The 25,099-nt window shown below is 53.1% G+C and overlaps 2 protein-coding genes across 7 annotated transcripts in view; one reads left to right on the plus strand and one right to left on the minus strand.

Moving 5' to 3' along the window:
- Positions 1-662: 662 nt before the first annotated feature.
- Positions 663-8,674, minus strand: PXMP2 (peroxisomal membrane protein 2). 4 transcript variants are annotated; one of them, XR_005656400.1, is made up of 6 exons: positions 8,418-8,674; positions 6,696-6,809; positions 5,141-5,303; positions 2,326-2,445; positions 1,381-1,466; positions 663-1,012 (listed from the first exon to the last, which is right to left on the minus strand). XR_005656400.1 is itself a non-coding variant. In XM_039879195.1 (5 exons), exons 1-5 carry the CDS (start codon positions 8,537-8,539, stop codon positions 944-946), a joined length of 588 nt encoding a protein of 195 aa, XP_039735129.1. In that variant the 5' UTR covers positions 8,540-8,674; the 3' UTR covers positions 663-943. The 4 variants fall into 4 exon arrangements, 2 of the variants coding, with proteins under 2 accessions (XP_039735129.1, XP_039735130.1); XR_005656399.1 differs by lacking the exon at positions 663-1,012 and adding an exon at positions 1,061-1,234 and having other exon boundaries at positions 1,326-1,466; XM_039879195.1 differs by lacking the exon at positions 1,381-1,466.
- Positions 8,675-8,743: 69 nt separating this feature from the next.
- POLE (DNA polymerase epsilon, catalytic subunit) overlaps positions 8,744-25,099 on the plus strand; it is a 36,711-nt gene continuing 20,355 nt past the window's right edge. For 2 of the 3 annotated variants that reach the window (XM_039879187.1, XM_039879186.1), the window contains exons 1-21: positions 8,815-8,876; positions 12,316-12,457; positions 12,833-12,913; positions 13,319-13,363; positions 13,517-13,609; positions 13,921-14,075; positions 15,345-15,486; positions 15,619-15,699; positions 16,416-16,523; positions 16,840-16,950; positions 17,204-17,289; positions 17,532-17,651; positions 18,651-18,783; positions 18,904-19,017; positions 19,131-19,343; positions 19,583-19,690; positions 20,986-21,114; positions 21,192-21,294; positions 21,388-21,534; positions 21,919-22,064; positions 24,028-24,176. In XM_039879187.1, coding sequence (XP_039735121.1) covers positions 8,815-8,876; positions 12,316-12,457; positions 12,833-12,913; positions 13,319-13,363; positions 13,517-13,609; positions 13,921-14,075; positions 15,345-15,486; positions 15,619-15,699; positions 16,416-16,523; positions 16,840-16,950; positions 17,204-17,289; positions 17,532-17,651; positions 18,651-18,783; positions 18,904-19,017; positions 19,131-19,343; positions 19,583-19,690; positions 20,986-21,114; positions 21,192-21,294; positions 21,388-21,534; positions 21,919-22,064; positions 24,028-24,176 — 2,468 coding nt within the window. Of the gene's footprint in view, positions 8,877-12,315; positions 12,458-12,832; positions 12,914-13,318; positions 13,364-13,516; positions 13,610-13,920; positions 14,076-15,344; positions 15,487-15,618; positions 15,700-16,415; positions 16,524-16,839; positions 16,951-17,203; positions 17,290-17,531; positions 17,652-18,650; positions 18,784-18,903; positions 19,018-19,130; positions 19,344-19,582; positions 19,691-20,985; positions 21,115-21,191; positions 21,295-21,387; positions 21,535-21,918; positions 22,065-24,027; positions 24,177-25,099 lie in introns of all 3 variants that reach the window. The other variant, XM_039879185.1, reaches the window with a different exon arrangement.

A 25,099-nucleotide genomic window follows, 5' to 3' on the forward strand; every position in this document is an offset into this window, starting at 1 on the left:
TTTCTTCCAATGAGCCACAAGAATGTTGGCCACTAGGCTTATAACATGTTCCTCTACAACCACTATCCTTACCCCCAGGCAAGAAACTAAAGGAGAAAATGACCAGCCCGAGAGAAAGGGCCTCAGCTATTGAGGACAGGTAATCCCCACAAAAACCTGGTCCCTGCTTGGTCAGCCCACGGTGAAAGTGCCATTTGACAAGTGATGCCCAAGTGGCTTTGATTTAAACACATGCACAATCATGGATCAACGGACATCTGAGGAAATCCTGACTGGGAAGAACAAAGATCAAAGCAAAGAAGAAGAAGCGAGCTCTGGTTAAATAGAAACAACACAGAAAATTTCAGATCATATGTGATTAAGATCCCAAGGGATGCGATACCCGTGAAACAAGGATGGGACACTATCGGGAATGTTCTAAGAGCGAGAAAAGGGCAAGAGAGGGTTGATAGGACAGCAAGGAAAAGTCAGCTCAAAGTCGGCATGTATTTATCATTGGCCTCGCAACTTCAGGGGACAGTCCTTGTCTAGAGGACTCTTCCTATGGTGCCGGTAGCTAAGCAGCGGTGTAGTTTACCACAATTAAAAAAAAAGTGAAGGCAGCCAGCCCTCTGACCACGCATTTCTCCCAAAGCCACAGCACTCATTCTGAGAAATAAAAATCACCACCGAAAAAGCTACTTTATTGTGACCCTAATCCAATCGCGGTGACAAGTGAAATCATCATTACTGTATTGTTTCTAGGGCAGCACCACCTGAATTCAGCACAAGATTCTGAATTAGCTTTCTATTTCTCCATCCTTCATTTTAGGGCATCTTGAATCACATGATCTGGAGTCAGATAAAGTCCTGACTGGGCTGTTTCTACCTGTCACCCTGAGCAGGTGAGCATTCCCCCCAGATGCAGGTCAGTAGAGCAGGTGACATTCCCTCTAGGCCATCCTCACTTCCCCAGGGAGGCCAGGTAGGTGTACCAGAACAGAGCCACCAGGCTGGCAAAAAGCACCCGGAACTGCCAAAGAGAACACAGGCCAAAGTAAGTGCGAGGCCCCCGCCGTTAGGACAGAGTTCACGCACCGGTGGGTCCGGCCGCCTTTGCTTTGTGTAGAGCACGGGGCTAGGCCCCCAGCAGAGCGGGCTGAGGGGGACAGAGTTCCTGCCTAACGAGGCTGACAGGCCAGCAGGGGGAACACAGTAACTGTCCCTTATTTGCCTCCACTGAGCACGTCAGCTCCTGGCTCAGCCTCTCACCCCGGGACTGGCCATCAGGCGGCTGGCTTCGCCCAGCCCCTCCGATGCCCCCACCGTCTGCTCCTCACTCTAACCTGTCACTGTCCCATTGCCCTGCTTCAGTGATCTGATAAACCCCATCGGAAGTACCTTGTCAGCGAGTCTTCCTGGCACATAAGCTCCGTGGAACAGCAGTCTACGCTATTGCATCAATCAGTGAATCCGAGTCTTGAGCACTGGGGCATACAGTAGGTGCTCAATAAACATCTGTTGAATAAACCGGGGCCCCTTAAGCCCTCACCTGCAACCCCCTCGAACGGAAATCCAGTCACGGCGTTCTGCTCCTACTTGAAAAGATTCGATTTTCCAGCCTCTCTGACAACCACAGACCCCTGTGTCCTCAGGTCATTTCCTCCTCTGTGTTCCTTACGCTCCATGGCCCACGGCCCTAGTTTCCTTAACTTCCTGTCCCCGGTCCGCTCCGTGGAAGAACCACCACCCTGCTTTCTCACCTCCCCCGGGCCCTCGCACGAGGGGCAAGTGACGAGGGTCGTCAGCCTTGCTGGCGCTGTCCCCCAGTCAGCTCCCGCTGCGGTGCCCCGCAAGCCTCGCCCCCCTCGGTCTGGCCTCGGCCCACCCTGTGCCCGCGAGCCGTAGTGGCGGGCCCGCCGGCGGAGCGGTGCTGGGCGCGGGCGCGGGCGCGGACGGGCCGGGCCTGGCGCGCAGGCCGCGGGGCTTCGCGCTCCGCACTCGTGCGCCCGCCGAGCTGCCTCCCGCCCGACCCTCCACGGCTGCCGCGTCGTCTGCGGGTCCCACCTGCGCCGCCGACCCGCCCCGCGCGCAGCTGTGGCTCTGACGTCACGGAGGTGAGGCCGCTCTGCACCTACGCGCACCCCCCGCCGCGGCTCGCAGCGCCGCACCCCCCGGAACCCCGCGCGCTGTCCCGGCCGCGCGCACGGCGCACTCGCGCTCCGGAGCCCCTCCGAGGTGGAGTCTGGGACCTGGGGGCTACGGGGACCCAAGGAAACCCAGATTGTCGGGGGCAAAAAAAAAAAAAAGACAAAGGCTGGCGGATGACGACGTCCCCTGGCTCACCTGCAAAGGGACGTAGTTGACGTTAATAAACTGCACCGGGGTCCAGACGCGCCAGTTCATCTGCAGCGCCGGCCAGAACCGGCTCCTCATCGTGGCGGCGCAGGCGGCGGCGGCCTTGCCCTGGAGCGGGGAAAACGCGGGGAGACCGGTCGCCGCCGCGCTCGACTGGGATCGCGGCACCGAGGATTGGGGGCCCGAACCCTAACACACCCGGGGGGCTCGAAACCGTGGATTTTGTCCCGTTTACACGGAGACAGCACACACGTGTGCGTAGCGGCGCGGCTACACCGAGCTAAGCTTCCAGTTGAAAAAGCATCTGAACGGCGCAAGCCGCTCACACTGCGGGCGACGCTCGTCCACGAGCCTCAGCGCCCCTTACGGAGCTGACCTGATGGTGTGACGAATGCTGCTCGCTGGCCTGGGCACCAGAACTGCTACTTATGGCCCAACTGTCAATTCCTCCCAAAATAATCTCCAAAGTGGATGCATTTCCAATTGAAACTTGTCACTTTTTTTTCTAAATGGACCCCAATAAATTGATTCTAAATGTCATCAGAAAGGATAAATACATAATAGCCACAATGAAAAAGAATAACGAGAGAAGGCCTCTCCTGCTACAAATTTTAAAAATACTATAAAATATGGTCATTAAAAGTCTGGTAGCAACAGCCAAAAAAAATATATATATATGTATATATATATAGTGGAAATGAATAGAAGCCATCAAAAGAACAGAGTCCAGATGATGGCCTGTACATATGGGAATGAGAATATGATTAGTTAATGTTTCAAAATACCAGGAATTGCTCAATAAATGGTAATGAGACAATTTTCTACTTAAGTGGAAAACAAGACAGAAGTATATCTCCCACTATAAATAAAAATAAAACTATAAGAATACTAGAAGGGTAGGAGCATATTTCTGTTATCTTTGGGTTTGTCAAAATGTACAACATAAAATCATAAGAGTAGAAGAAAGCGTAGGAGGATGTTTCCAACACCTTCCTTTAAGGAAGCACACGAGGGAAACGACAGATCTGATCATGTGGGTGTTTTTTAAAACTCCTCTGTGGAGAAAGATATTATAAACTTATATAACTTATTCGCTTTATACAAATGTTTTAACTTTATACGAAGAAGGCAAATACCTAAAAAATGGGGAAGATGTTTGCAACTTGTACTTGGCAAAGGATTGATATCCTTAACATACACAAATATATGAATCAGTAGGACAAAAAACAAGCACTCTAATAGAAAATCAGCAAAGTTTGCAGAAGCAATACCGGTAAGCATATAAAAGGTGTTTGGCTTCATAAATACGTAGAAAATAACTTTCACTTATCAGATAGCAAACTACTTAAAAGAAAAATACAATCATGGTTATCAAGAGTGTGGTGAAATGGACCCCACGAGGGACAAGCCCGCAGGGCTAAGCCCCGGAGTCAAGGACTCGCAAGTTACAGGGACCGTAATAAGCCAGTTACGTGCCCCATGGGCCTCGGCTTCCTCAGCTGTCAAATGGGGGAGAGGCGAGCTAAAGTGCCGTGAAGCACTCGACGCAGCGCTCGGGACAAGGCAGGTGCTCGATGTGTGTCAGCAGTTATTATTGTGTGCCACTGCACAGTCAAGCAAGGACAGCCTTTTGGGACAATTCCAGGAATTAATCGACTAGGAATCCTTACACAGGAGGGACCGGCATGTGGTGAAATGCTGTGTAGTCTGTACCGTGATGTCTGTGACCTAAGAATGCTGCAGCCGACCTGCATGTGTGATTGTGTGGTTCCACGTATGTCACTTACGTGTCGGGCACTGGACATAAACGTGCGGGATTTTTGTTTTTAGTGAGAACATATTCCCTTCACATTTGGAAGGAAACAGAGGAACTGCTGTGGCGCCCTCACTTCTGATGTGGGCGCCCTTAGCTTCCTCCTAGCTCGGACTTCCTAAGGATTCTGCAAACACTGTGTACTATCGGGGACTTATTAGCAATTAGTGAAGTTTAAACATCTTTCCTACTTGTCCCCAGGGTCACTTTAGACAGTGAGGGGTATTCTCTTTAGTAACAAAAACTCCAGGTGTCCTTTCAGATTAAAACCTGAGTGAGCGGCTCTTACCTCCTGTGACTGGTTGAAACAAATTACCTGCAGGGCAGAACATGACACGTCTGGGGCACAGGGCAGACTGGGAGAGTGGGTGAGAGGGGTCGAAGGTGCCAGCAAACTGGGGAGGGACTGGGGTCGGGCACATTAGAACACCGCTCTCGTGCGGCAGGCTCCGTGTTAAGTCTATGCTGTCAGCCTCTTCGGGGCACTCAGGACATCCAGGCACCGAGTTAGCTCAGGCTTCTGCAACATCCCTGCGGCCTGAAACTCTGGACCACGAACGTCTCCCGTAGTCTGGCGAGGCCCCAGGACCCCATTCTCGGAATGTTTTGTAATGTGTAAAATAAAATACAAAGGACTACAAAGGAACCAATTACATGGAAATACTGCTGTCAAAATGTAGAGAAAACAATTTCATGACAGCCTAGTATATGTGCTTCTTTTTTAACAGGCTCAGGGACAAGACCTAATGGCAAGTGCACGGAGTGAGGAGCATAAGTGACATGGAGGGACATCTGTGTGATGTCTCCTGGGACCTGCAGGCACTGCTAAGACTGCTTTTCTTTCAACATTCATCAAGGAAAATGTGAAACGTCCATTTGAGTGCTGTGACAAGGTCACAGAGCCTCTGAATGAATGCCACCCACAGATGCCAGGTTAAGAATCCCTGTGCCTAACGAAGAGCTGTCCCAGGTGCTATAGCAGAGACCAACCTCCAGGAAGTTCATGACAACGAAGAACAAGCACAGGAAGGCGGGCGCAAAGAGCAGACGCTCCAGGAGCAGCCTCTTGACGGCCGCCAAGGGCACCTCGGGAGGGATCCAGTGCTCCATGAGCAGGTAGAAGTAGTGACTCAGCGGCCCTGTGAAGAAGAACCTGGGCCCGCGGGGTGAGCCGGACTGCCGTCCTGGGTCTAGGCCCCCAAACCCCAGGTCCCAAACCTGCCTCGCTGCGGTCCCTCGGCACTGACCACACAGGCCTGTGGTCCTTCTAGAAAGCATTCTTTCCTTTATCGGGTTCAAGCGTTCCTTTTGCTGCTGACAGAGCAGACCCGTTCCTGCCTTGAATCCCCATCAACACTGTCGGCTCAGTTCCTTCCTGATCGTTCTCAGTACTGAACCCACCGCTGTCTCTGTCACTCTGCCCCAGGGCGTCTCTCACTGCTTGTCACGATCTCATTTGTTTAGTTACAGAGCACCCTCTCTTCGTGCCCGAGAAGGCAGACGTCAGGGCATCCTGTCTGTCTGCTCACTGCTGGTCTGCAGTGCCTAGAGCAGGGCCTGGCTCAGAAGGTGCTCAGCAATAAAGAAATGGGCCCGTCCCTGGCGTTAGAGCTTTTCGTCACACTTTCTCAGGGATCAGCAAGGGTGGAACGTGGCGCCGTGTGCCAGCTACTCGCGTTGCTGCTCTGCATTCCGAGAACAGAGCCCGGCCACCACACCTACTGGGACAACAGACCAGCAGCTCCATAAAATTCAAATAAAAAGATGGGCAGGGACCCAGGGGTCTTCCAGCTCCGAGGCTGAGAGTCTTTGAACAGTGGTCCCCGCTGTTTCCCACCTGCTGTGGAACGCTAAGGGGCCAAGGGCAGGGTTCTCAGTGCGAGGAGACGGAAGTCCTGAGGGTGGAAAACCGATTGCATAGGGCCCCCCAGTGATTCGGAGAGTACCCCTCTTGGGGGCGTTACAGCTTTAAATGCATTACGGATAAGCTGTGATGACTGACGTTAACAATGCTTACAAGTCCAAAAATGATATCTGTGAATTTCGAATTGGAAAAAAAATCACCCTTGTTGCAAAAGACTTCAAAATAACGCACCTATACAAACACTATTGTTGGCCATAGAACTCGGCAGATTTAACTGGTAAAACTTCTGAATCTCTGTGCTTTTGCATTTCAAAAAGTGGTTCCGTAGCTGGACACCTAAGTATTTCTTTTCTGGATGTTTACGCTGTGAAAGTAACTGGGCATACTTTCAGGATCTCTGAGTCTTGAAGTCTGACTTTAGGTTCAGGTGAGTTACCTGCCCTCAGTTCTCTCAGCCCAAGGAAGATGGCCACTCCCACCCACACAATTAAAAATAAAAACCATACGAAACTATAAAATAAGTAAAATTAACATTAGCCACTGTTCTCATTTTTTCCCATGATTACTTCAATGCTTTAAAATTTTATTCTAATTAGATTATTCCAGAAGCTTGATCTCTATACGCTAGCTTTGCTGTACTTAGTCAGCTAGTGGGTAAACCAGCCCCTTCATGAAACTCACCCAAAGATGGCATATCTGACAGGGCCACTGACATCTGGCTTTTGAGAGCACCCTTCTTTTTTCCACTTCTTAATCATCTGGGCCAGGAAGTTCCCAAGTGCAGACAAAATGCCACTGTGGACAGAGAGGTAATAAGAAAACAGAAGCAACTAGCAGGCATCTGTCCCTGCATGCAGTTAACACGATTGTTCTGACACCATGCAGGGGATGGGGACACAAATCCTTATTAAAGCAGCTGCAGGGTAAGGTCCTTGCATCAAAGGATGGAGACAGCAGAACTTCACACACGTACGCACGCACGCACGCAAGATCTCCAACTGGGGGACTGTAAGAATGTCTGTATCCCGAAGGTGATATTATAACTTTGTAAAAGGTTACCATGTGTGGGGGGAGGCATGTGTGATGAAGGGGCACCAGCAGGGGTCCTCACGGTGAAAATTTCCCTGTGGTGTTGGATACACAAACCCACACATGTGATAAAACTGTATAGAACTAAACACACACACACACACATACGTCCACAGGTACAAGAAAAGCAGGGGAAATCCGATCTGCGGGCTGTATCCACACCAGTGTCCTGGTTGTGGTGTCGAATTAGTTTCATAAAATGTTCCCAGTGGGGAACACTGGGCAAGTGAACATCTCCCTGTATTATTTCTTACAGCTGCATCTGAATCTACAATTATCACAATAAAATTTCCAATAAAAAGATGGAGACAGGCCCAGTCACTCTGTGCCTTGGTATATAGCTGCCTTCTGACCTCTCAGAGCTAAAAAAATCAAAAATTCTTAGTGTGGGCAGTACAGACGTTGACCTGATCCTTGGCTAATTCTTTCTCATCCTCTCCCTTGCCTACTGTTCATTTTCTCAGGGACAAAGACCTTTCCACGCTTGCTCCTCCCTCAGGACCTTTGCACGTGCTGTATTCTCTGCTGGAGAGCTTTTGCCTCCCTTCTTTGCTCGGCCTGTGCCCTCCCTTCATTCAGGCCTCTGTTCACCTGTCACCTCCTCAGATAAGTTCCCTGACCACTTTATCTGTGTTATATATTTACCTGCTTTCTGTCTAGTTCTTCACTAGAATGCAAGCCCTATGAGGGTCCCCTATCTTAATCACTGCTGATGCCCGGCACACAGGAAGCACGCTGTGTGTACTTATGAAAGGCTGAATTAATAAAAGGGAACAAACGTGAAATTAGTTAACTAAAAGTAATGAAAGGGGTGATGTCTCAGAAAAAGTTGTGTTCCAGATCAAAGGGCGGAGCTAACCAGCAGCACCCGGGGTGCTTTGTCAGCTTCTCCCAAATGCAAAGCTAAGAAAACAAATCTGAACTCCTCCCACCCTGCTCCGCCTTCCCGGGCCGTTCTAGGCTCCCCGCGCTAGTTCTCGGAACAAATGCAGGGGTTAACAAGCAGTACGGAGCGGGGCTGGTGGGACTGCCCCCAGCCCAGGCCCCATTCCCCGCGCGGACGAGGTCTGCAGAAGCCCTCCTGGATTTTGTGCTCCGCCGTAGTCTGGCTCCCTGGTGCTCAGTGGAGCCTAAGAATCACTGTTCAGAACCGAAAGCACGAAGCCGCACGTGCTGAGCTCCGCAGGTCGCTGTCAGCCGCGGGCTCCGCCTTTCACACAAAGCCCCCTACAGGAGGCTTCTGTGCAGCTGGGTCCCCCCCGCCGTCCCCGCGCCGGGCCGCCCCGCGCCCGGTCCCGTCCGCTCCGCGCCGACCTGGTGGCCGCCTTGGTGAGCACTGGGTAGAGCTGCAGGAGGCGCAGGTACCCGGCGAGCGCCCGCCGCGCCAGCGCCCCGAGCCCGGCCTCGGCCCGCAGTTTCGACACCGCCGGCGCCATCGCCTCCGCCTCGCCGGGCGCGGGGACAGCCAGACACTTCCCGCCCCGCCGCCTCCTGCAGCGCCTCCCGCAACAGACCCCACCGTGCGCCGCGCGCGCCCGGGCGCACTTTTCTGCGAGTCCCTAACGGGCCACCTCCCCTCGGGCGCTGGCGGCGATTGGAGCTCGGCGGGGCGGGGCGCGGCGAGCCTCCTGATTGGGCGGCGGGGCGCTTCCGGGTCTCGCGAGAGTTGGTGGGAGCGCGCCAAATTTCTCCGAGAGGCTGAGGCGGCGCGATGGTGCTGAGAAGCAGCGGGCGGCGGCTCCCGGAGCCCGGCGCGGACGGCGAGGCCAGCCGGTGAGGGGCGCCCGGTCCCCGGGCGGGCGGCGGGCCCGGGCCTCTCCTTCTGGGAAGCCGCGTTCCGATTGGCGCCGCCGGAGCGGCGGCGGCTGCGGGTCCGCCGGGGAGGGAGCCGGGCGCAGGGAGCCGGGCGGGCGGCGTCACCTCTTCAGGCACTTCGGCGGGCGCTGGGTCGCGCGCTGCTGTCCCCCGAGTCCCCGCGCCGTGTGGGCAGCACGCCCGCCTCGCGCGGGGTCCCGGGCGACGGGGCGGTGTGACCTGCGGCCGCAGGGGACGTGACGACGCGTGGGTCGCGTGGCGCCGCCCTCACGGCGGGTGGGGGGCGGCTGCCGCAGTCAAAGGAGCGGACGGCCTCCCGCGCCCACCCCGGCGTCGGCCCTGAGCCCCTGAGGCGCGTTCGCTCTGGTTCCCGCACCGCAGCCCCCGCGGAGCGCGCCCGGGGCAGTGAGGGCGAGGCGCTGGGCGCTGGGCCAGCCATGTCCGCGCTTCTGTGGCCTGCGGAGGCTGGGACCGTAGCATGCAGTGAGCAGTCAGTAAATGGTAGTGTTATTTTTCAGACTTTGTACTATCGGGATAAAAAGCGAGATAACGCAGCTCAGAGAAAACGGTTTTGAGAGGAGATGTGGTCCAAAGTGAGCAGTTTTCTAATCCACGGAATCCAGCAAATTACCACTCAGTGGCTTAAACAGTACAAACCTGGAAACACGTAGCAAGGAGCTAGAGTCGGATGCTGGGAAACGGGAGGTGCCGAAAGGGGAGGGATGACTAGCCGTGAGCAGCTGGGGCGGGACCTGGACTCCTGTGCAACAGCCCACACTGCCCTGTTCTTCGGGAGAGCACGTGAACGGCCTTAGGGAAACACTGCCCAGGACAGTGTCTAGCGTGGAGGAGGACCCGCGTATCAGGTGGTGGGAATCCAGACGTTTCTGCACAGGGGCTGTATTCACCATCCCCACTCATCTCTCCCCTGCCTGCCAGCAACACGCTGGACATTTCCGTATTTTCTCTGCTCTTTGCTTTACAAAGTAGCTCACTTATTTACATTTAGACAAGCATGGGATATTGATTGTTAGCTGTACATCTTTGAGGAAGTGGAGAATATACTTGGCTTAGCAAATAAATAGGCTTTCTTGATAAAAATATTCAGGAATCAGAATCTCAGACTGTGGTTTAAAGAAACTAGCAATTTTTTAAAAGATGTAATGCTAATAAACAAGAATTGTTCCGTTTTGAAGATAGCTAAATTGTAATATTCTGGTCTATCTAGATGGGATCATATCTGTGGAGTTAAAGATTGTGAACAGTTTGGGATGAATCTAAGCTCTGGAATCAGAACAGGTTTAGATAGTCCTGGTGGTCCCCATCGTTATCCATCTATGGTTGTACTGACTTCTAGATCCATGCATCTGAGAAGATATATTACATTTTAAAGGTATAGTTTGTTCTGTTTCGACAAGTGTTTCTGTAACTCCAGTTAGCTCATATGCGATTGGTAAACAGAATGGTGTCAGTAAAATGTGGCATTGATGTTGGTTTATTTGCATTTTTCCCTAGGCAAAAGGATTGGAATAGAGAAAGATAGGAAAGGGAGGAAAAAGCTCTGAGCTGGAGTGTTGCATGGATGTGCCCTGTCAGCTCCATTTTAAGAAAAGTTCACATGAAGAAAATATCCTATGAGCACCAGGGTCTCCCTTCCCAGAGAGGTGTACCCCAGTACTATGCAAATATCGGGTGGCAGGCTGCACTTTTCCCGTGCTCAGCATCTCTACTTCCTTGTTTTTGTGCATTGAAACAACATCTCTATAAAAACACGATTAACCACTTTGCTATATAGAAAATAAAATTTGATGTTTATAAACCAGGTAAAGGAGAAATTGGCTTAGCTTGGATCCCTACCATCTCTAAACGCTCATATGCTGAGGCTGAACCGTGCAGCACAACACACCGCAAACATCCTTGTTTCACGTTCCTACTCACTCACGGGAAATGTACCTTCCCACATGCGCTGTGGCCACCTCAGTGGTCATGCACTGCTGTGCATAATTTACGTGAGCCTGGCACCGGGTAGTACCTACAGGGTGATCAGTGAATATTTTTCCAACTCAAAGTACGTGGCTGAAAACAGATGAATAATTCATTCAATTCATTTCTTTCCAATAACTGACATTACAGAATTTTACCTTTTAGACAACAAAAAGTAGATATTGCCTTACATTTCTATTGATCTTTAATAAATATCACAGATGCTATTAACTGAGCACTCACTGTGTACAAAGAACCCTGTGTGCATATCATATGCATCATGTGATTTAATCATCACTGCTTGTTTTTGGCAGAACTAGAATCCATTCCAACTTGGTCGTCAAGATTCTTCCTTTTTTTTTTTTAACATTGCACGGTGCTGCCTACTTTGTGATTCTCAAAGTGCTTTTACATTCATTGTGTCTTATGCATGAAAATCTTATATAGTAGATTGTTAATTTCATTTTACCAAGAAACAAACTCATAAATTTGGAAACTCATGTTCTAAAAATTAAAAAAACAAACAACTTTTGAGATAATTGTAGATTTTCTTGCAGTCGTAAGATGCCATACACCTTAACCTAGTTTCCCTCAGTAGTAACATCTTACATAACTAGAGAACAATGTCACATCCAGGAAATTGACATTGATACAATGCGTAACACTCGTTTACGTGTGTTTATTTAGTTCTCTGTCCTATCACATTGTATACTCGAGACTACCACAGTCGAGACGTTGGACAGCTCCGCCTCAAGGATCCCTCCTGCTGTCTTTGTATGCCACAGCTGGGTGACCCCCTCCCCCACACCTTCCATAGCAGCCACACCTGTTCTTCATCTCTGATTTTGTTATTTCAAGGATGCTATGTAATTGGAATCATAAAGTGTGTATTTTGGAGGGTTGGCTTTTTTCACTCCGCATAATTTCCTTGAGATGTGTGTATCAATAACTATTCCTTTGTATTGATGACTAGTACTCCATGGAATGGCTACAACCCACGTTAGCCAATCCCTTGCTGAGGAATATCGGTTGTCTTCATTTTCTGGCTACAATGAATAAAACTGCTATGAACATACACATACAGGTTTTTGTGTGAACGGGCATTTTCCTTTTGGGAGATAAATGCCCAGCAATGCAGTGATGGGCTTTGTGCGTTTTTAATTTCCCATGAGAGAGCAACGTCCAGGTCCGGCCATGATCGTTGTCTTTATTAGTGTTCTGGTTACAGAGATGAGCAGCTGTGGAGAGTTCTGCCCCGGTCCTGTATTTTAACGAGCTGTTTTGCTAAACGTGAGGTTTTTCAGGGATGTATCTACCGTGTCACACCCGGACTGTTTACACCAGGTGGACTGAGGGTTGTGGGAGTGGAGAGCAGCATGTCCAGTGAAGACTGGGTTTCCCCCCTTTCTCTCAGGGATGATGGCCCCTCTTCCTCTGCCTCCGCACTCAAGCGCCTGGAGCGCAGTCAGTGGACAGATAAAATGGATTTGCGGTTCGGTTTTGAGAGGCTCAAGGAGCCTGGTGAGAAGACGGGCTGGCTCATCAACATGCACCCCGTAAGCACCTGGGCTTTTCCTCCCCCCGAGGACCTCCTCTGCACCCCTGTAGTGGCATAGCCGTTGTCACCTGGTGCAGGAACCTGTTGTCCAGGTGGTACAGGGGGAGACGAGCTTGCTGGTAGCTCTCCTACGTTGTTCCTTAACCTCAGTGGGCCATAAAGAGGCCCCTGGGAAGACTAAGGGGAGGGGTGTCCCTGTCACCCATCAGACTAAAGCTTTCGAGGCTGAGGGAGAAATTGAGAGACATCCCTGCTTAGAGGCTGTTGTGTTGGGGTCCTCGTGAGTGGGGCTGCAGGGGGGGAAGGAAGGAGAGGGGCCCTCTCGGACTGTGTAGAGGATGTCCTTGAGCCGCGGTGGCTGAATCTCTTGTAGACTGAAGTTTTAGATGAAGATAAACGCCTCATCAGTGCGGTGGATTACTACTTTATTCAAGACGATGGGAGCAGATTTAAGGTAAACCCCCGAACCCCAAGAAGCTAAAACCCACTCAGTGGTGAGGCAGAGCTGGGCCCCAAGTGGCGAGTGTTCATTAGCTCTGCAGCTGTGCGGAGCGGCTTGGGAGGCTGCTAGTGTGCAGCTCGGTGAAGACCATCGGGAACATGGGCCTTCGGGGCCATGTGGGTCACCACTTAGATGTCTTAGAAGCTGGCTCAGGAAGACTGAAAGACAAGCAGTGTGGTGTCTCAGCCTTGCCCCTGCAGCGTGCGCGGGCCCTCATCTGTTGCTCCGTCTCATGAGACGTCTAAGTCAAGAGTGCATTGCGTCTGAGTTGCTCCTGGCTACAGCAGCAAACAGCCTGTTTTCACCATTCTCCCTTTCTCTTTCCCATCGCCCTGAACGCGTTGGTGAATCTTGCAGGTGGCCTTGCCCTACAAGCCATATTTCTACATTGCAACTAGAAAGGTAAGTCTGTGGTTCGTAGAATCAGTTCAGACAGCCTGTGCCTTCTCGTTCTGTGGGCGGTGTCAGAACTGGAAATGAAGACTCCAGACTAGCAGGCAAGGAAGGAAATATATTTCACTAATGGAAAGCCCTTTCGTTATGTTCCTGATTTAGGGCTGTGAGCGAGAAGTTTCATCTTTTCTCTCCAAGAAGTTTCAGGGCAAAATTGCTAAAGTAGAGACTGTCCCCAAAGAAGATCTGGACTTGGTGAGTGTCACCTGTACCTTCCAGGGTATATAAAGCTGGGTCCACTCCACTGGGAGCGAGATGGGAGGAGGCCAAGTTCAGCACCTGCGGGTCGGGGGGCAGTGCAGATGATGGGCCCTCGACGGCTGTCTGGATATCCTCTTCCATGAACTCGAGTGGCATAGTAGTGCCACACATAGGGTTGGACAAGGAGCTTTGGAGTTGCCAACTCTGACAAGTACATTGACCTTTGAGTCGTTCTGCCCGTATTTTCTCTACCCAATAAAGTCCTTTTTCTCTTGAACATATGAGCACGATCTCTTCATCCACAGCCAAATCACCTAGTGGGCTTGAAGCGGAATTATGTCAAGCTGTCCTTCAATACCGTGGAGGACCTTGTCCGAGTGAGGAAGGAGATCTCCCCCGCTGTGAAGAAGAACCGGGAGCAGAGCCACGCCAGAGACGCCTACACGGCTATGCTCTCCAGGTCAGCTTCGTTCTCGTAAGCAGAGCAGCTGGTCAGTCCACCAGGACTGTTTCCCACTCTTCCTAAGCTGATGAGATGGCTAGGAGGTGGGGAAACCCAATGATTACGTTACCTTAACGACTGGCTCTGTTCGACGTGGATTACTTTTGAGCAATTAAGTAGAATTTCTTATATTCTCCGTTTGCGTTAAATAAATGGTGGCTTCCCGTGTTGTAGTTTATTTTCTTTTTTAGCTGTCTGTCTTTTCTTATGTGGGGGTGAGTTTGTGGCTCTAACACTGAGTAGCTGTTATAGTAAGGACGTTCTAGATTTCTAAACCTCCCACCTTAATCAGTCTGTTTTCATGGCTTATGGTAAGTGTGAAGCTGTGTACAAATTTGATTAAATGCCTACATTTACAAAGTACATCTTCTCCAGATAACCTTAGGTATTATACAGGGAAATTCAATATAGGCCACCAAACGCTGTTCACCACACGTTTAGACATCAATAGTGATAGGAAGCAGGGTAAGAGATTAAGAAGAGGAAATCTTGGCAAATTAAAAGTTATGATGACTTCAGAAGAACTGATTATATCCTCTGACAAAAGAAGATCAATTCGTGACCTAAACATTTCTGCACACGCCCCCCCCCCGCCGCCCCGTGGCTCATAAATTACTTTGAAGAATATTACGATGTGTAATCAGAGACTGAATCCCCAAAGTCCTGAGCCTTCTCTAAAACTCATTGTCTTGTTTCCCCTTAATGGTTCATTCAATATCTGGAAGCTTAGTGGGCTAACGTTGGAGTGAATATTCTAGTGATAGTGATTTCCTGCTTGGGTAGGATAGGAATAACTATGGTACAGAAACAGTTACCATTTACCTGTCACTTAACTGTGTGGAGAGCCTTGTAACTTCACCCCAGGACACTCCTATAAGGTGGGTCTGTTGTTGTCATCCTTGCATTCTTGGTGAAGAAACAAGCTCATGAGGGCCGGGTTCCATTTGTAGACACGCCTCCCAGGCGACAGTTTCCTTCCTTTGTTCCTTTGATTAGGCTGTAACCTACATCCTATAAAATGCACATGTCCTAGGCATACGCTGAATTTCCTTGTGTCTGGCCTGCTGCTCAGCTAGGGAGGGTCATCTAAGGTCATTCTTAAGGGCCTGCTTTGGTCATCTCAGCCACCTCGATTTATCTTTTGAGTTTGTGCTGTGTGGACTCTGGTCCCCCCCAACTCCTAGCGGAGTGTAGTGGAGTAAGCTGCGCGTGCTCTCTGTGTTGTAGCGTCCTTCAAGGGGGCGGGGCGATCATTGACGAAGAGGAAACCTCTAAGAAGATTGCCGACCAGCTGGACAACATTGTTGACATGCGAGAGTACGACGTGCCCTACCACATCCGACTCTCCATCGACCTGAAGATCCACGTGGTGAGTGGGCTGTGGCTCCGTGGTGAGTGGGCTGTGGCTCGCGGGCAGTTCCTGACAGCCGGGTGGTATCGCGGGATAAATCCACCGAGAACAGGCTCACAGCTCTCAGTTAATGCACCGCACGTCCTGCAGGCTCATTGGTACAACGTCAGATTCCGAGGAAACGCCTTTCCAGTGGAGCTCACTCGCCGAGATGACCTCGTTGAGCGACCTGTAAGTTCTTGCATTTCCTCCACCCTGAATTTTCCACTGGTTTCTCGAGAGAGCTAAATCAGTGCTGAAAGGTGAATTTGATTGAAAGATGTTTGCTTTTTTTTTCCTTCTAATACTTTCTTAAGAGAATGATGGAATAATCATTTTCCTCATCAGTTTCTGACCCGAGAGTGGTTTTGCTTTATACCGGTGCATCCCCGGGTGACGTGAGTGTTTCAGCTAGGCTGGATCTGAATGTTTGAGGGGACGCTCTGACTTCCATTCTGGGGAGCTGATGGCGAAGTGATGTGAGAAATGGATTTATGACTGGAAGGCCTTAGTTCAGAGATAGCTTTGTAATCTTGGGAACGTCTGTTTTCTCATTTCCAAAATGAAGATGTCATCTCTAGCACAGCCTTCGGGCAGTGTTGCCATACAGATCAAACGGGGTCAATGTACTTTACGGAGCTTGAGGGTTCTACAGCTCTAGGCTCTTCCCATCTCCACGCCCTTTCTCACACGTTTGCTTTCAAACTGTCGGTGATCGTAGTACTCGATGGGGCTCAGTCAGCCCCAAGACGCCTGTCCTACTTCGGAACCTTCCCCCTTGGCTGCTCGACTCTTGCTTTGAGCAGCTGGAGGTAGAGCAGCTGGTGGTGGGTGTCGAGAGGACCACCAGGGTCTCCAGAGCTCAGCTTAATGTGTGGCCGACGCAGTGCTACATCATGTCCCTCCAGGATCCTGTGGTTTTGGCATTTGACATTGAGACGACCAAACTGCCCCTCAAGTTTCCTGATGCTGAGACTGACCAGATTATGATGATCTCCTATATGATTGACGGTCAGGTGAGTGATGCCTTCTGGGATGTCAGCTCCCTGGGAACAGGGCCCTTGTCTGATCCTCAAACTAGAATGGCGTCCATCTATTTTTGGGGTGAATAACGAGCAAGAAAGTGAATAAGTAAGTTGTTCGACATCCAGCCACGTTCTCACCTTCCGACAGAAACCTGAGACATCGGGGTTCTGCTAGTACATCCCCTTGGGCAAGCTGTGGCACCTTCGGGTTGCTGCAGAGACTTATAGTAAGAGTTTCTGGGCTGAGTGGTGAGGGGCATGTCTTCAGCTTCGTGTCTAACCCACACTGACTGCTGGTGATTTCCAGGGCTACCTCATCACCAATAGGGAGATTGTTGCAGAGGACATTGATGACTTCGAGTTCACCCCCAAGCCGGAATATGAAGGGCCCTTTTGTGTCTTCAATGAACCCGATGAGGTAAAGAGGTGTCATTGGGAAACTGCCAATATTTGGGGTGAAGCAAGAGGAAGAGGCATGTTGACTCTGATGGCCGTGGCATCCATTTGGTCTTGACTGTGTCCAGTGACGTCCTCATGCATAGAGGGCCCGGGTGGGAGGGAGAGGAAGGGCTGGTGTGCGTCTGCTTCTCCTGAACTGTGGGAGAGGGATTTGGAAGAAGCTTGAAAGGGAGAAAAGGCAGCCTCTGACTGCTGTGACTCATTGAATTCAGGTCCATCTAATCCAAAGGTGGTTTGAACATGTGCAGGAAACCAGACCCACCATCATGGTCACCTACAACGGGGACTTTTTTGATTGGTGAGTCTAATGCCTAACTTGTGAGTAACAAAGAGTGTTTGGGAGGGGACATTGCATGACACTGAATATACCTAATGCTACTGACCGGTACCCTGAGAAGTGGTTAAGATAGAAACGGTGGTGGGGAGGGGCGCCGCCTGTGAGGAGTTCCTGGCTTGCGCGGCGTCCCCTGTGGGCAGCCGTCCCTGTCTCGGGCTAGTGTCTAACGGCCCTGTGTGGTTGTCTGTTCTCCCTCGTCCCAGGCCATTTGTGGAGGCCAGAGCGGCAGCCCACGGACTGAGCATGTACCAGGAGATTGGGTTCCAGAAGGACAGCCAGGGGGAGTACAAGGCGCCCCAGTGCATCCACATGGACTGTCTCAGGTAGGCCCGCAGCTTACCTGGCGGCTCTCCGTGTCTCACGAGGGCTTTCTGTGAGTGAGGCCCAAGGCTCCCTCCTCTCACATGCTGGTCAGGTCCACCCCCTCTCAAGGGGAAGAAGGTGGCCCGTGAGGAGCAGCTCCCATCCCTGGGGAGACAGCGGCAGACGGCTTTGGCTGGGTCCTGGGAAACGCTCTCCTATCACGTGCTCATCATGCCACACATGCGTGTTGAGTGTCGGCCCTCAGGGTAGGGACGCCCGACCAGAAGGCGAGACCTGGTGGTGAGGTCCTGTAGCTTCCCCATCCGAGCCCGGGATGCAGCAGCCCAGCTGTGTCTCAGGGCGGCTGGGGTGTCCAGGCCGAAGATGAGCCTGAGAGGTGGCTGGAGCGTACGGAGGTCTCGTGGGTCGTAATGTGAGCAGGAGTGAAGAGCAGTGGCTTTGAGATATGTGAGAGGCGAGGACTTGAGAATTTACGGATCAGGGGGCAGGGGCTCAAGCGGCGCGGGGAACAGTGGTTCTCAGGCTTGGCGTGGGCTTCGGGGCCAGGGCAGAGCTCAGGTCTCAGGTGGAAGCAGGCCTGGCAGCCCCATCTACATGGACACGGCACAGGGTCGAGGGTCATGGGTGTCCTTGCGTATTTCCTTGCTGAAGGGACCGTAGGGGAGTTTGACATCAGGGCCTGAGGGGTGGGGACAGCAGGCAGACTCCAGCAGCACCAACGGGACACACTGCGGAGGGGTTCGCGGGAGGCTACAGGGTGCGGGTCCTTGCCTGCCTGCCTTTCCGTTTCTCCCGAGAAAAGGCTGAGGCCTGGAGCGCTGACTCCGGCTCCTCGTGTTTGCAGGCGTCCGTAAGATTAACTGGAGCACGAGGGGCTTGTGCCGCGTGGGGTCCCTGCAGATCTTTGGGTACCTGTTAGGACTCTCTGGCTTCCTGTGTGCATCCAGCTTTGCTGCCTCTCACAGGCTCCTGGCCTTAGCTCTCGCTGTCTTTCCCAGGTGGGTGAAGAGGGACAGTTACCTTCCTGTGGGCAGCCACAACCTCAAGGCAGCTGCCAAAGCCAAGCTGGGCTACGACCCTGTGGAGCTGGACCCCGAGGACATGTGCCGAATGGCCACCGAGCAGCCCCAGGTTCATGTGCCTCTGCTTTCGCGCCTGCCGGGCAACTTGGGGTATGGAGGGGGGCCGCGCTGTTGGGAGGTGGGACTGCTGGAGGTATTGTTGCCCTTACCACTGACATTCTCTCCGCAGACTCTGGCTACGTATTCGGTGTCAGACGCAGTGGCCACGTACTACCTATACATGAAGTACGTCCACCCCTTTATATTCGCCCTGTGCACCATCATCCCCATGGAGCCCGATGAGGTCAGTGCCGCTCCTGGCCCCATGCCGTCTCAGCTCTGCAGCGGGCTGGTCCCAGGCGGCCGCTGCAGCCACGGGGCTTTGGTGTTTGGCTCAAAGGCTGGTGTCTCCTGCAGGTGCTGCGGAAGGGCTCCGGGACGCTCTGTGAGGCCTTACTGATGGTGCAGGCCTTCCACGCCAACATCGTCTTCCCCAACAAGCAGGAGCAGGAGTTCAACAAGCTGACGGATGACGGCCACGTGCTGGACTCAGAGACCTACGTGGGTGGTCACGTGGAGGCCCTGGAGTCAGGCGTGTTCCGCAGTGACATCCCCTGCCGGTTCAGGATGGTGCGCCCCCCTGGGTGTCCTGAGGCTTGGTCGGGCCCAGAAGCCACAGGGCTGAAGGAACCCCTGGACCCCCTTCTTGCCCTGTGGGCCCCTCACTGGACATCCTTTGTCTGTCCGGCCCTGGTCTAAGACACTGCAGGGTCAGCAGTTGGCTCCTTCTAGAGCATTCTCTGCAGCATCCTGCCTGAAGTGGGTTGGCATCTGTCTCACCTGTGTCCTCTCTCTGTTGTTTGCACTAGAATCCCGCTGCCTTTGACTTCCTGCTGCAGCGGGTGGAGAAGACCATACGTCACGCCATCGAGGAGGAGGAGAAGGTGCCCATGGAGCAGGTCACCAACTTCCAAGAGGTGACGCGCCGGGAAGGGCAACTGTGCGTGCGTTGCCTGGTAGACTGGCTTTCAGCAGCACGTTCATCGTGCACCTCCTGCGTACTGGGGCTTGGGCACCAAGACGGGTGACTCAGGTGTCCTCTGGTCAGGTAGGACAGGACAGTGTTGTCACAGTGGATGACCCGACTTGCGGGAGGAGAGTTTTGCAGAAGAGACACAGATCTCTGAGCAGGCCGTCAGACGCAGTGGTGGCTGGACAGAAGGCAGTGATGGGTCCCATGCCAGTTCACTCAGATGCTTTGTGGACAGTGAGAGGCTATTGGAGGTTTTTCATTTCCTTTCTGTTGTTAAGGAGACTTCAAAAATGCTAGTAAAGTCCTAGGAATTACAGAGTTGAATATAGTGACTATACAGTCCATCAAATAATGGATAGAAAGCCGCATTTACAAAATGTGTCACGACGGGAGACCCCGGGGGCCCCGACTGTGCTGGTCCTGTTGTTTTGAATGCAGCACAGCTCACGTCTCTATTAGGCACCTCTCAACACCACTCCTGACTTCACCTCACAGGTCTTTCCCCTTTGCCAACATGGCTCTGTGTCCTTTCCCTGTGAGTCACCAAACCTGGGGGTCGCTCTGGGGACCGTGACACATGGCCCAGCCCCCTCCAGGGCACCCACCGAGTCAGCTCCCTGCTCTGGTTTACAGTTCGCTCATCACGTTTGCATCTGAGATAACTTAGAAGCTCATTTCTGCACTTACAGGGATAGTTTTAACATTTCGTGCAGGATTCCTGGGTGTTTGACATCGGGAGGGTTTTTAGGCTGACAGACCTGCTCTGGGTTTATAAGGTGATGCCGGTGGCAGTCTGGCACTGCAGTTCAGCGTGGCATTGGTCTGAGAGGGCCTGGGCTTCAGCCCACGCTAACCTCTCAATCCACCTCATTCATTGGGTGAGCGTTTTCTGGGACAGAGACAGCATGTCACACACCATACCTCGGGGGCTCACAGGGGCCCCAGGAAGGGTGGCTGTCGAGACTTTGGCCAGGTCCCACACTCGCTGGCAGACAGGCCATGCCATGCGAGGCCACAATTTTATGCCATTTTTTTCCAACCCCAAAAGTTCTTGGGTGGATGCTGCTGCTTCCCACAGTGCTATCCTTACTGGGGCTCTGCTCTCTCACAAGCCTCCTTCACCTCCAGCGCCTGGTGGTGACTTGTCTGCCCGGGACATGGTGCTTGCTTTTGTGACTCTGTACAGTCTCCCGTTTTTACCTTGGTTGCCAGCCTCCACTTCTCTCCCCTTCGATGTAGGTGTGTGACCAGATTAAGAATAAGCTCACCTCCCTGAGAGATGTTCCTAACCGAATCGAGTGTCCCCTGATCTACCACCTGGACGTGGGGGCCATGTACCCAAACATCATCCTGACGAACCGCCTGCAGGTGAGACTGACGCCCGCATCAGGCACCAAGTTCTTCCTATCTGACCCCTAATTGTTGCCTCCCCATCACCCCCCCAGCCTTCTGCCATGGTGGACGAGGCCACCTGTGCGGCCTGTGACTTCAACAAGCCAGGAGCAAACTGCCAGAGGAAGATGGCCTGGCAGTGGAGGGGCGAGTTCAGTGAGTGCCAGCCCTGGGGGGTGTGGTCAGCGGGGGGCTGGGTGCTATTCTCCTTCATGGACTCTCCTCCCGCCTGCCCGTCACCGCTCCCAGTGCCGGCCAGCCGCAGCGAGTACCATCGGATCCAGCACCAGCTGGAGTCGGAGAAGTTCCCGGCCTTGACCGCAGAGGGCCCCACCCGAGCCTTTCATGAGCTGTCTCGTGAGGAGCAGGCTAAATATGAGAAGAGGAGGCTGGCAGGTGAGCAGCCTGGTCCTGGCCATAGTTTTCCAAATCCCACGTCTCCGGCTTGTGGGACTTCGTGGGGCTGTGTTGGTGCGGCAGCGTGAGGTCTTAAACTAGTTGTCGTGGAAGCAGATCAGATCACGGGGAACTAGGTCTTGCCGTGAGCTTCCTTTCTTCCCGCCTCCTTCAGCGAGTGTTCAGATACTGAAGTCTCCTTCCTGTGGTTCTGGCATGTTTGGCCCGTTCACACCGGGGCTGCGCTTCCTTTGATGTGACAAACTTGCACATGGCTTTCTCGGCTTCCTAAGCTCCTCTGTGCTCACCTGGAAAGCCAGGCTGGCATCTGCGTGCTAGCTCTGTGTCCGGGAGGCTCACACACACCTCCCCGCATCGTGCTAGATTACTGCCGGAAGGCGTACAAGAAGATCCACGTGACCAAGGTGGAGGAGCGCCTCACCACCATCTGCCAGCGGGAGAACTCTTTCTACGTGGACACCGTGCGTGCCTTCCGGGACAGGCGCTACGAGTTCAAAGGGCTCCACAAGGTGAGTCTGACCTTCGAGAGGTCGCAGCAGAGTGGTTTCTGAGATGAGAGTGCTTGCTCGGCACTGTCTGGACAGTCGTGGGATGTACAAATGTCACCTTAGGTTCCTGCTCTCAATTCTTCTGTGTGCACACCCAGCAGTAGGATTGCTGGGTCACATGGTAATTGGGTTTTTGATCTTCTGAGGAACTGCTATTTCATCTCACTTTAATTAACTCTTAAGTTACTTGTTCATTTGTCTCACATGTGAAAGTGAGTGACTGTCTCGTTCTTCAAAGTCTTACCCTTCTGGTAACTGGCACATAGTAGGCAGTCAATAAATGTCTTAAGGTTTTTGTTCTTTAAATACTGAACCTTAAAAAAACGTTTCTCTCGTTGAATGGGGAACGTGCTGACGTGTTTTTGTTCTTCTCTGCAGTTCTTTATCAGTCGCTTTTACCAGGGCCCTCCTCAGTAGCTCTGGTCTCCCAGGTCCAGTTAATAGAAACACAGGCAGGCCTGGCTCCCTTAGCCTCAGGACAGCTGGTTGCTTCATGGAAGCTGGTGACGCAGTGTCTTAAGCCCACCCTACGGCACCTATTAGCCCAGTGGAGCAGGTGGAGCTCACCTGCCAGCAAGAGGCTCCCTGGCGTGCTGGGGAGCTGGCCCTCAGCCCCTCCTTTGAGGGACAGCGTCCTGGGAGGTGCAGTCTGTCCGTGGGTGTGAGGGCCAGGGGTTGTTGTGTGCCCCCTCTGCTGGCACTGAAGATTATTGTGCTTACCTAGGCTCTGCACTCGCGATCTGTCAGCTCCTAGGCTGTAGCACCTTTCACTCATCAGGACGGTCCTCGAGTGCTGGTATGTGCCAGACACTCTCCTAGGTACTGAAAATGCGTCAGCTGGGAGAGTGAGGGCAAAGTGCTCTGAGGTGGGAGGAGCATGTCACGTGTTGCGCCACTGTGGCAGTGTCTAGCCTAGCCCACAGGAAGGAAGACAGTGGGAGAGGGCATTCACGTGCCCCGGGTGCCCGTGTCCGTCACCCCTCCTGCTGGCGGTCGGGCCACTTAATTAAGGTAAAATTGACACAGGGTAGGTCTTACCCTTTCAAGAGGGCAAACACACAGCGGCGTCCCCGCCACCACAGTGGAGAGAACGTTTCCATCGCCTCCCAGCACTGATATGGTGCCCGATAGGCAGCTGTGGGTCCCGGGTCCCGGTGACTACGCGCCTTCTTACCGAGGTGTTGCTGCTAATGATGTGCGCTTGGTCTCTGCCTGTCCTGTGGTCGAGAGACCCTGTGAGACGACACACTTAAGTGCACGCTGGGTAAGAGGGTAAACTGAGCACCAGGACCCGGGCTGGGAGCCCCCGGGCCTCTGATGGAGCAAAGGTCCTGCTTCTGTTTCTGGTCTTCACACATGGTTCCAGTCACTTCAGCTCGCTCTGGGCTGTGTTACAGGACGTCTGAAGTGTCCCTGTGGGCTGTCACTGTGACAGTGTATTTTCTCCTAGTCCTTGGGTTACAGGAAGTAAAACTGTAACGTGGGCCTGTTCCTTCATGCTCAGCCGCCCTTCCAGGATGTCTGCCTCCCCTGGGGCAGTTCTAGGTTAAAGGTGAATCAGGATGCGGGAGAGCCAGGTGTTGCTCGTGCAGACTCTGTACGGGACAAGTCGGTGCCGCACCGTGCAGTTTCTTGGGCGGTAAGAGCGCCGTGGTCATGCGGGAGCATGTCCTGGTCTCGAGAAGCTGTGCGCTGAGGCGGCTGGTCTCCACAGCTTCCACCTGGTGGTGCCAACCGAGAGGACGGATCGAGGGGGTGTGGCAAGGTGCCAGCAGGGCCTCTCGGGGAGGCACACACGGTCTTCACACAGTTGGGTTAAGTTTTCTGTAGATTTGAAACTTTCAGAATATCGTAACCTTGGGCCTTGACTGCGGGGAACGTGGCTGGAGGAATTGAGGAGGTGACGGTTGTGCGTGGGCCTCAGGTGTGGAAGAGGAAGCTCTGCGCGGCTGTGGAGGCGGGTGACGCGGCCGAGGTGAGGCGCTGCAAGAACATGGAGGTGCTGTACGAGTCCCTGCAGCTGGCGCACAAGTGCATCCTCAACTCCTTCTACGGCTACGTCATGCGTAAAGGGTATGCTCCTGCCGCCCCGGCCAGGGGAGCTGAGGGCGCGGAGCTGGCGGGGTGCCGTGGGCCTTGGTCCATGGGATACGGGAGAGGAGGGTTGGCTCGGGGCCGAGGGGACACCACTCTACCTCGGGGCATCAGGGGACACGGGCACCACAGGACGTGCTCATCAGAGCCTCCTGGGCTAGAGACAGTGGGGCGGTTGTCTCTGCCCTCTGTATGTGACTTCATAAATGTCATTGCTTGGGACATAGAGAGGTCCAAGCAGTTGCCAAGCAGCGCTGTGTGGGCTCATGAGGGATGTAAAGCCAGCAGAGGTGGGGAAAGCAGGAGATGGTATCTTGAAGACACTGGACACTTCCGGGGTTGGGGCTGCAGGGAGGTGAGGCGAGGTGGGACCTGAGTGTGGCCTCTGGACATGACAAGGTACATGGAGTCCTGGGGGGAGGCGAGGCCTGGCCACTGTGGAGGGCGTGAGGAGAGAACAGGGCAGCTCTGGTGGGTGGCATAGGGACTGGGTTTGAGGGAGAGTCGCTTTGTTTAGTTTTGTTGCTTTTGAATGGCGGGGGTGGAGGCGGAGAGCAGGGCTAGCACCTGAGCAGACTTCCTGGCAGAAGCCGAGAGCACCTGCAGGCTTGTCCTCCCACAGCTGGAGGCGGCGTGCAGCGTGCGGGAGGACGGGGAAGGCGTGACGCGGCTGGTGCTCAGGAGAGTGGGCGAGGGTCACGGGACACACGACCCTCTGGGCTGGTGTGGAGAGTCCCCTGAGACTGAGGTCATGCGCCGTTGCAGTGGCAGCATGCTGCCTCCTTCCAGAACTTTCTTAGGCCGACAGAGAAGTGTCTTCATCCCAGCTAAATTCCATCTTAGTTCTCCTGCCCTGCTTTTGAGTTCCCTTCCTGGAACGCTCCTCGCCCTCTTCTGACCTC

The sequence above is a fragment of the Pteropus medius genome, unplaced genomic scaffold (assembly GCF_902729225.1).
Source record: "Pteropus medius unplaced genomic scaffold, Ma_sr-lr_union100, whole genome shotgun sequence".
Lineage (NCBI taxonomy): Eukaryota > Metazoa > Chordata > Mammalia > Chiroptera > Pteropodidae > Pteropus > Pteropus medius.

Excerpts from the sequence above, each read along its gene's own strand:
- PXMP2 (XM_039879195.1), bottom strand. The coding sequence starts at position 8,539 with ATGGCGCCGGCGGTGTCGAAACTGCGGGCCGAGGCCGGGCTCGGGGCG. Across the intron at positions 6,810-8,417 it reads CTCACCAAGGCGGCCACCAG|TGGCATTTTGTCTGCACTTG; the intron begins GTCGGCGCGGAG and ends CTCTGTCCACAG. Across the intron at positions 1,013-2,325 it reads TCAACTACGTCCCTTTGCAG|TTCCGGGTGCTTTTTGCCAG; the intron begins GTGAGCCAGGGG and ends TCTCTTTGGCAG.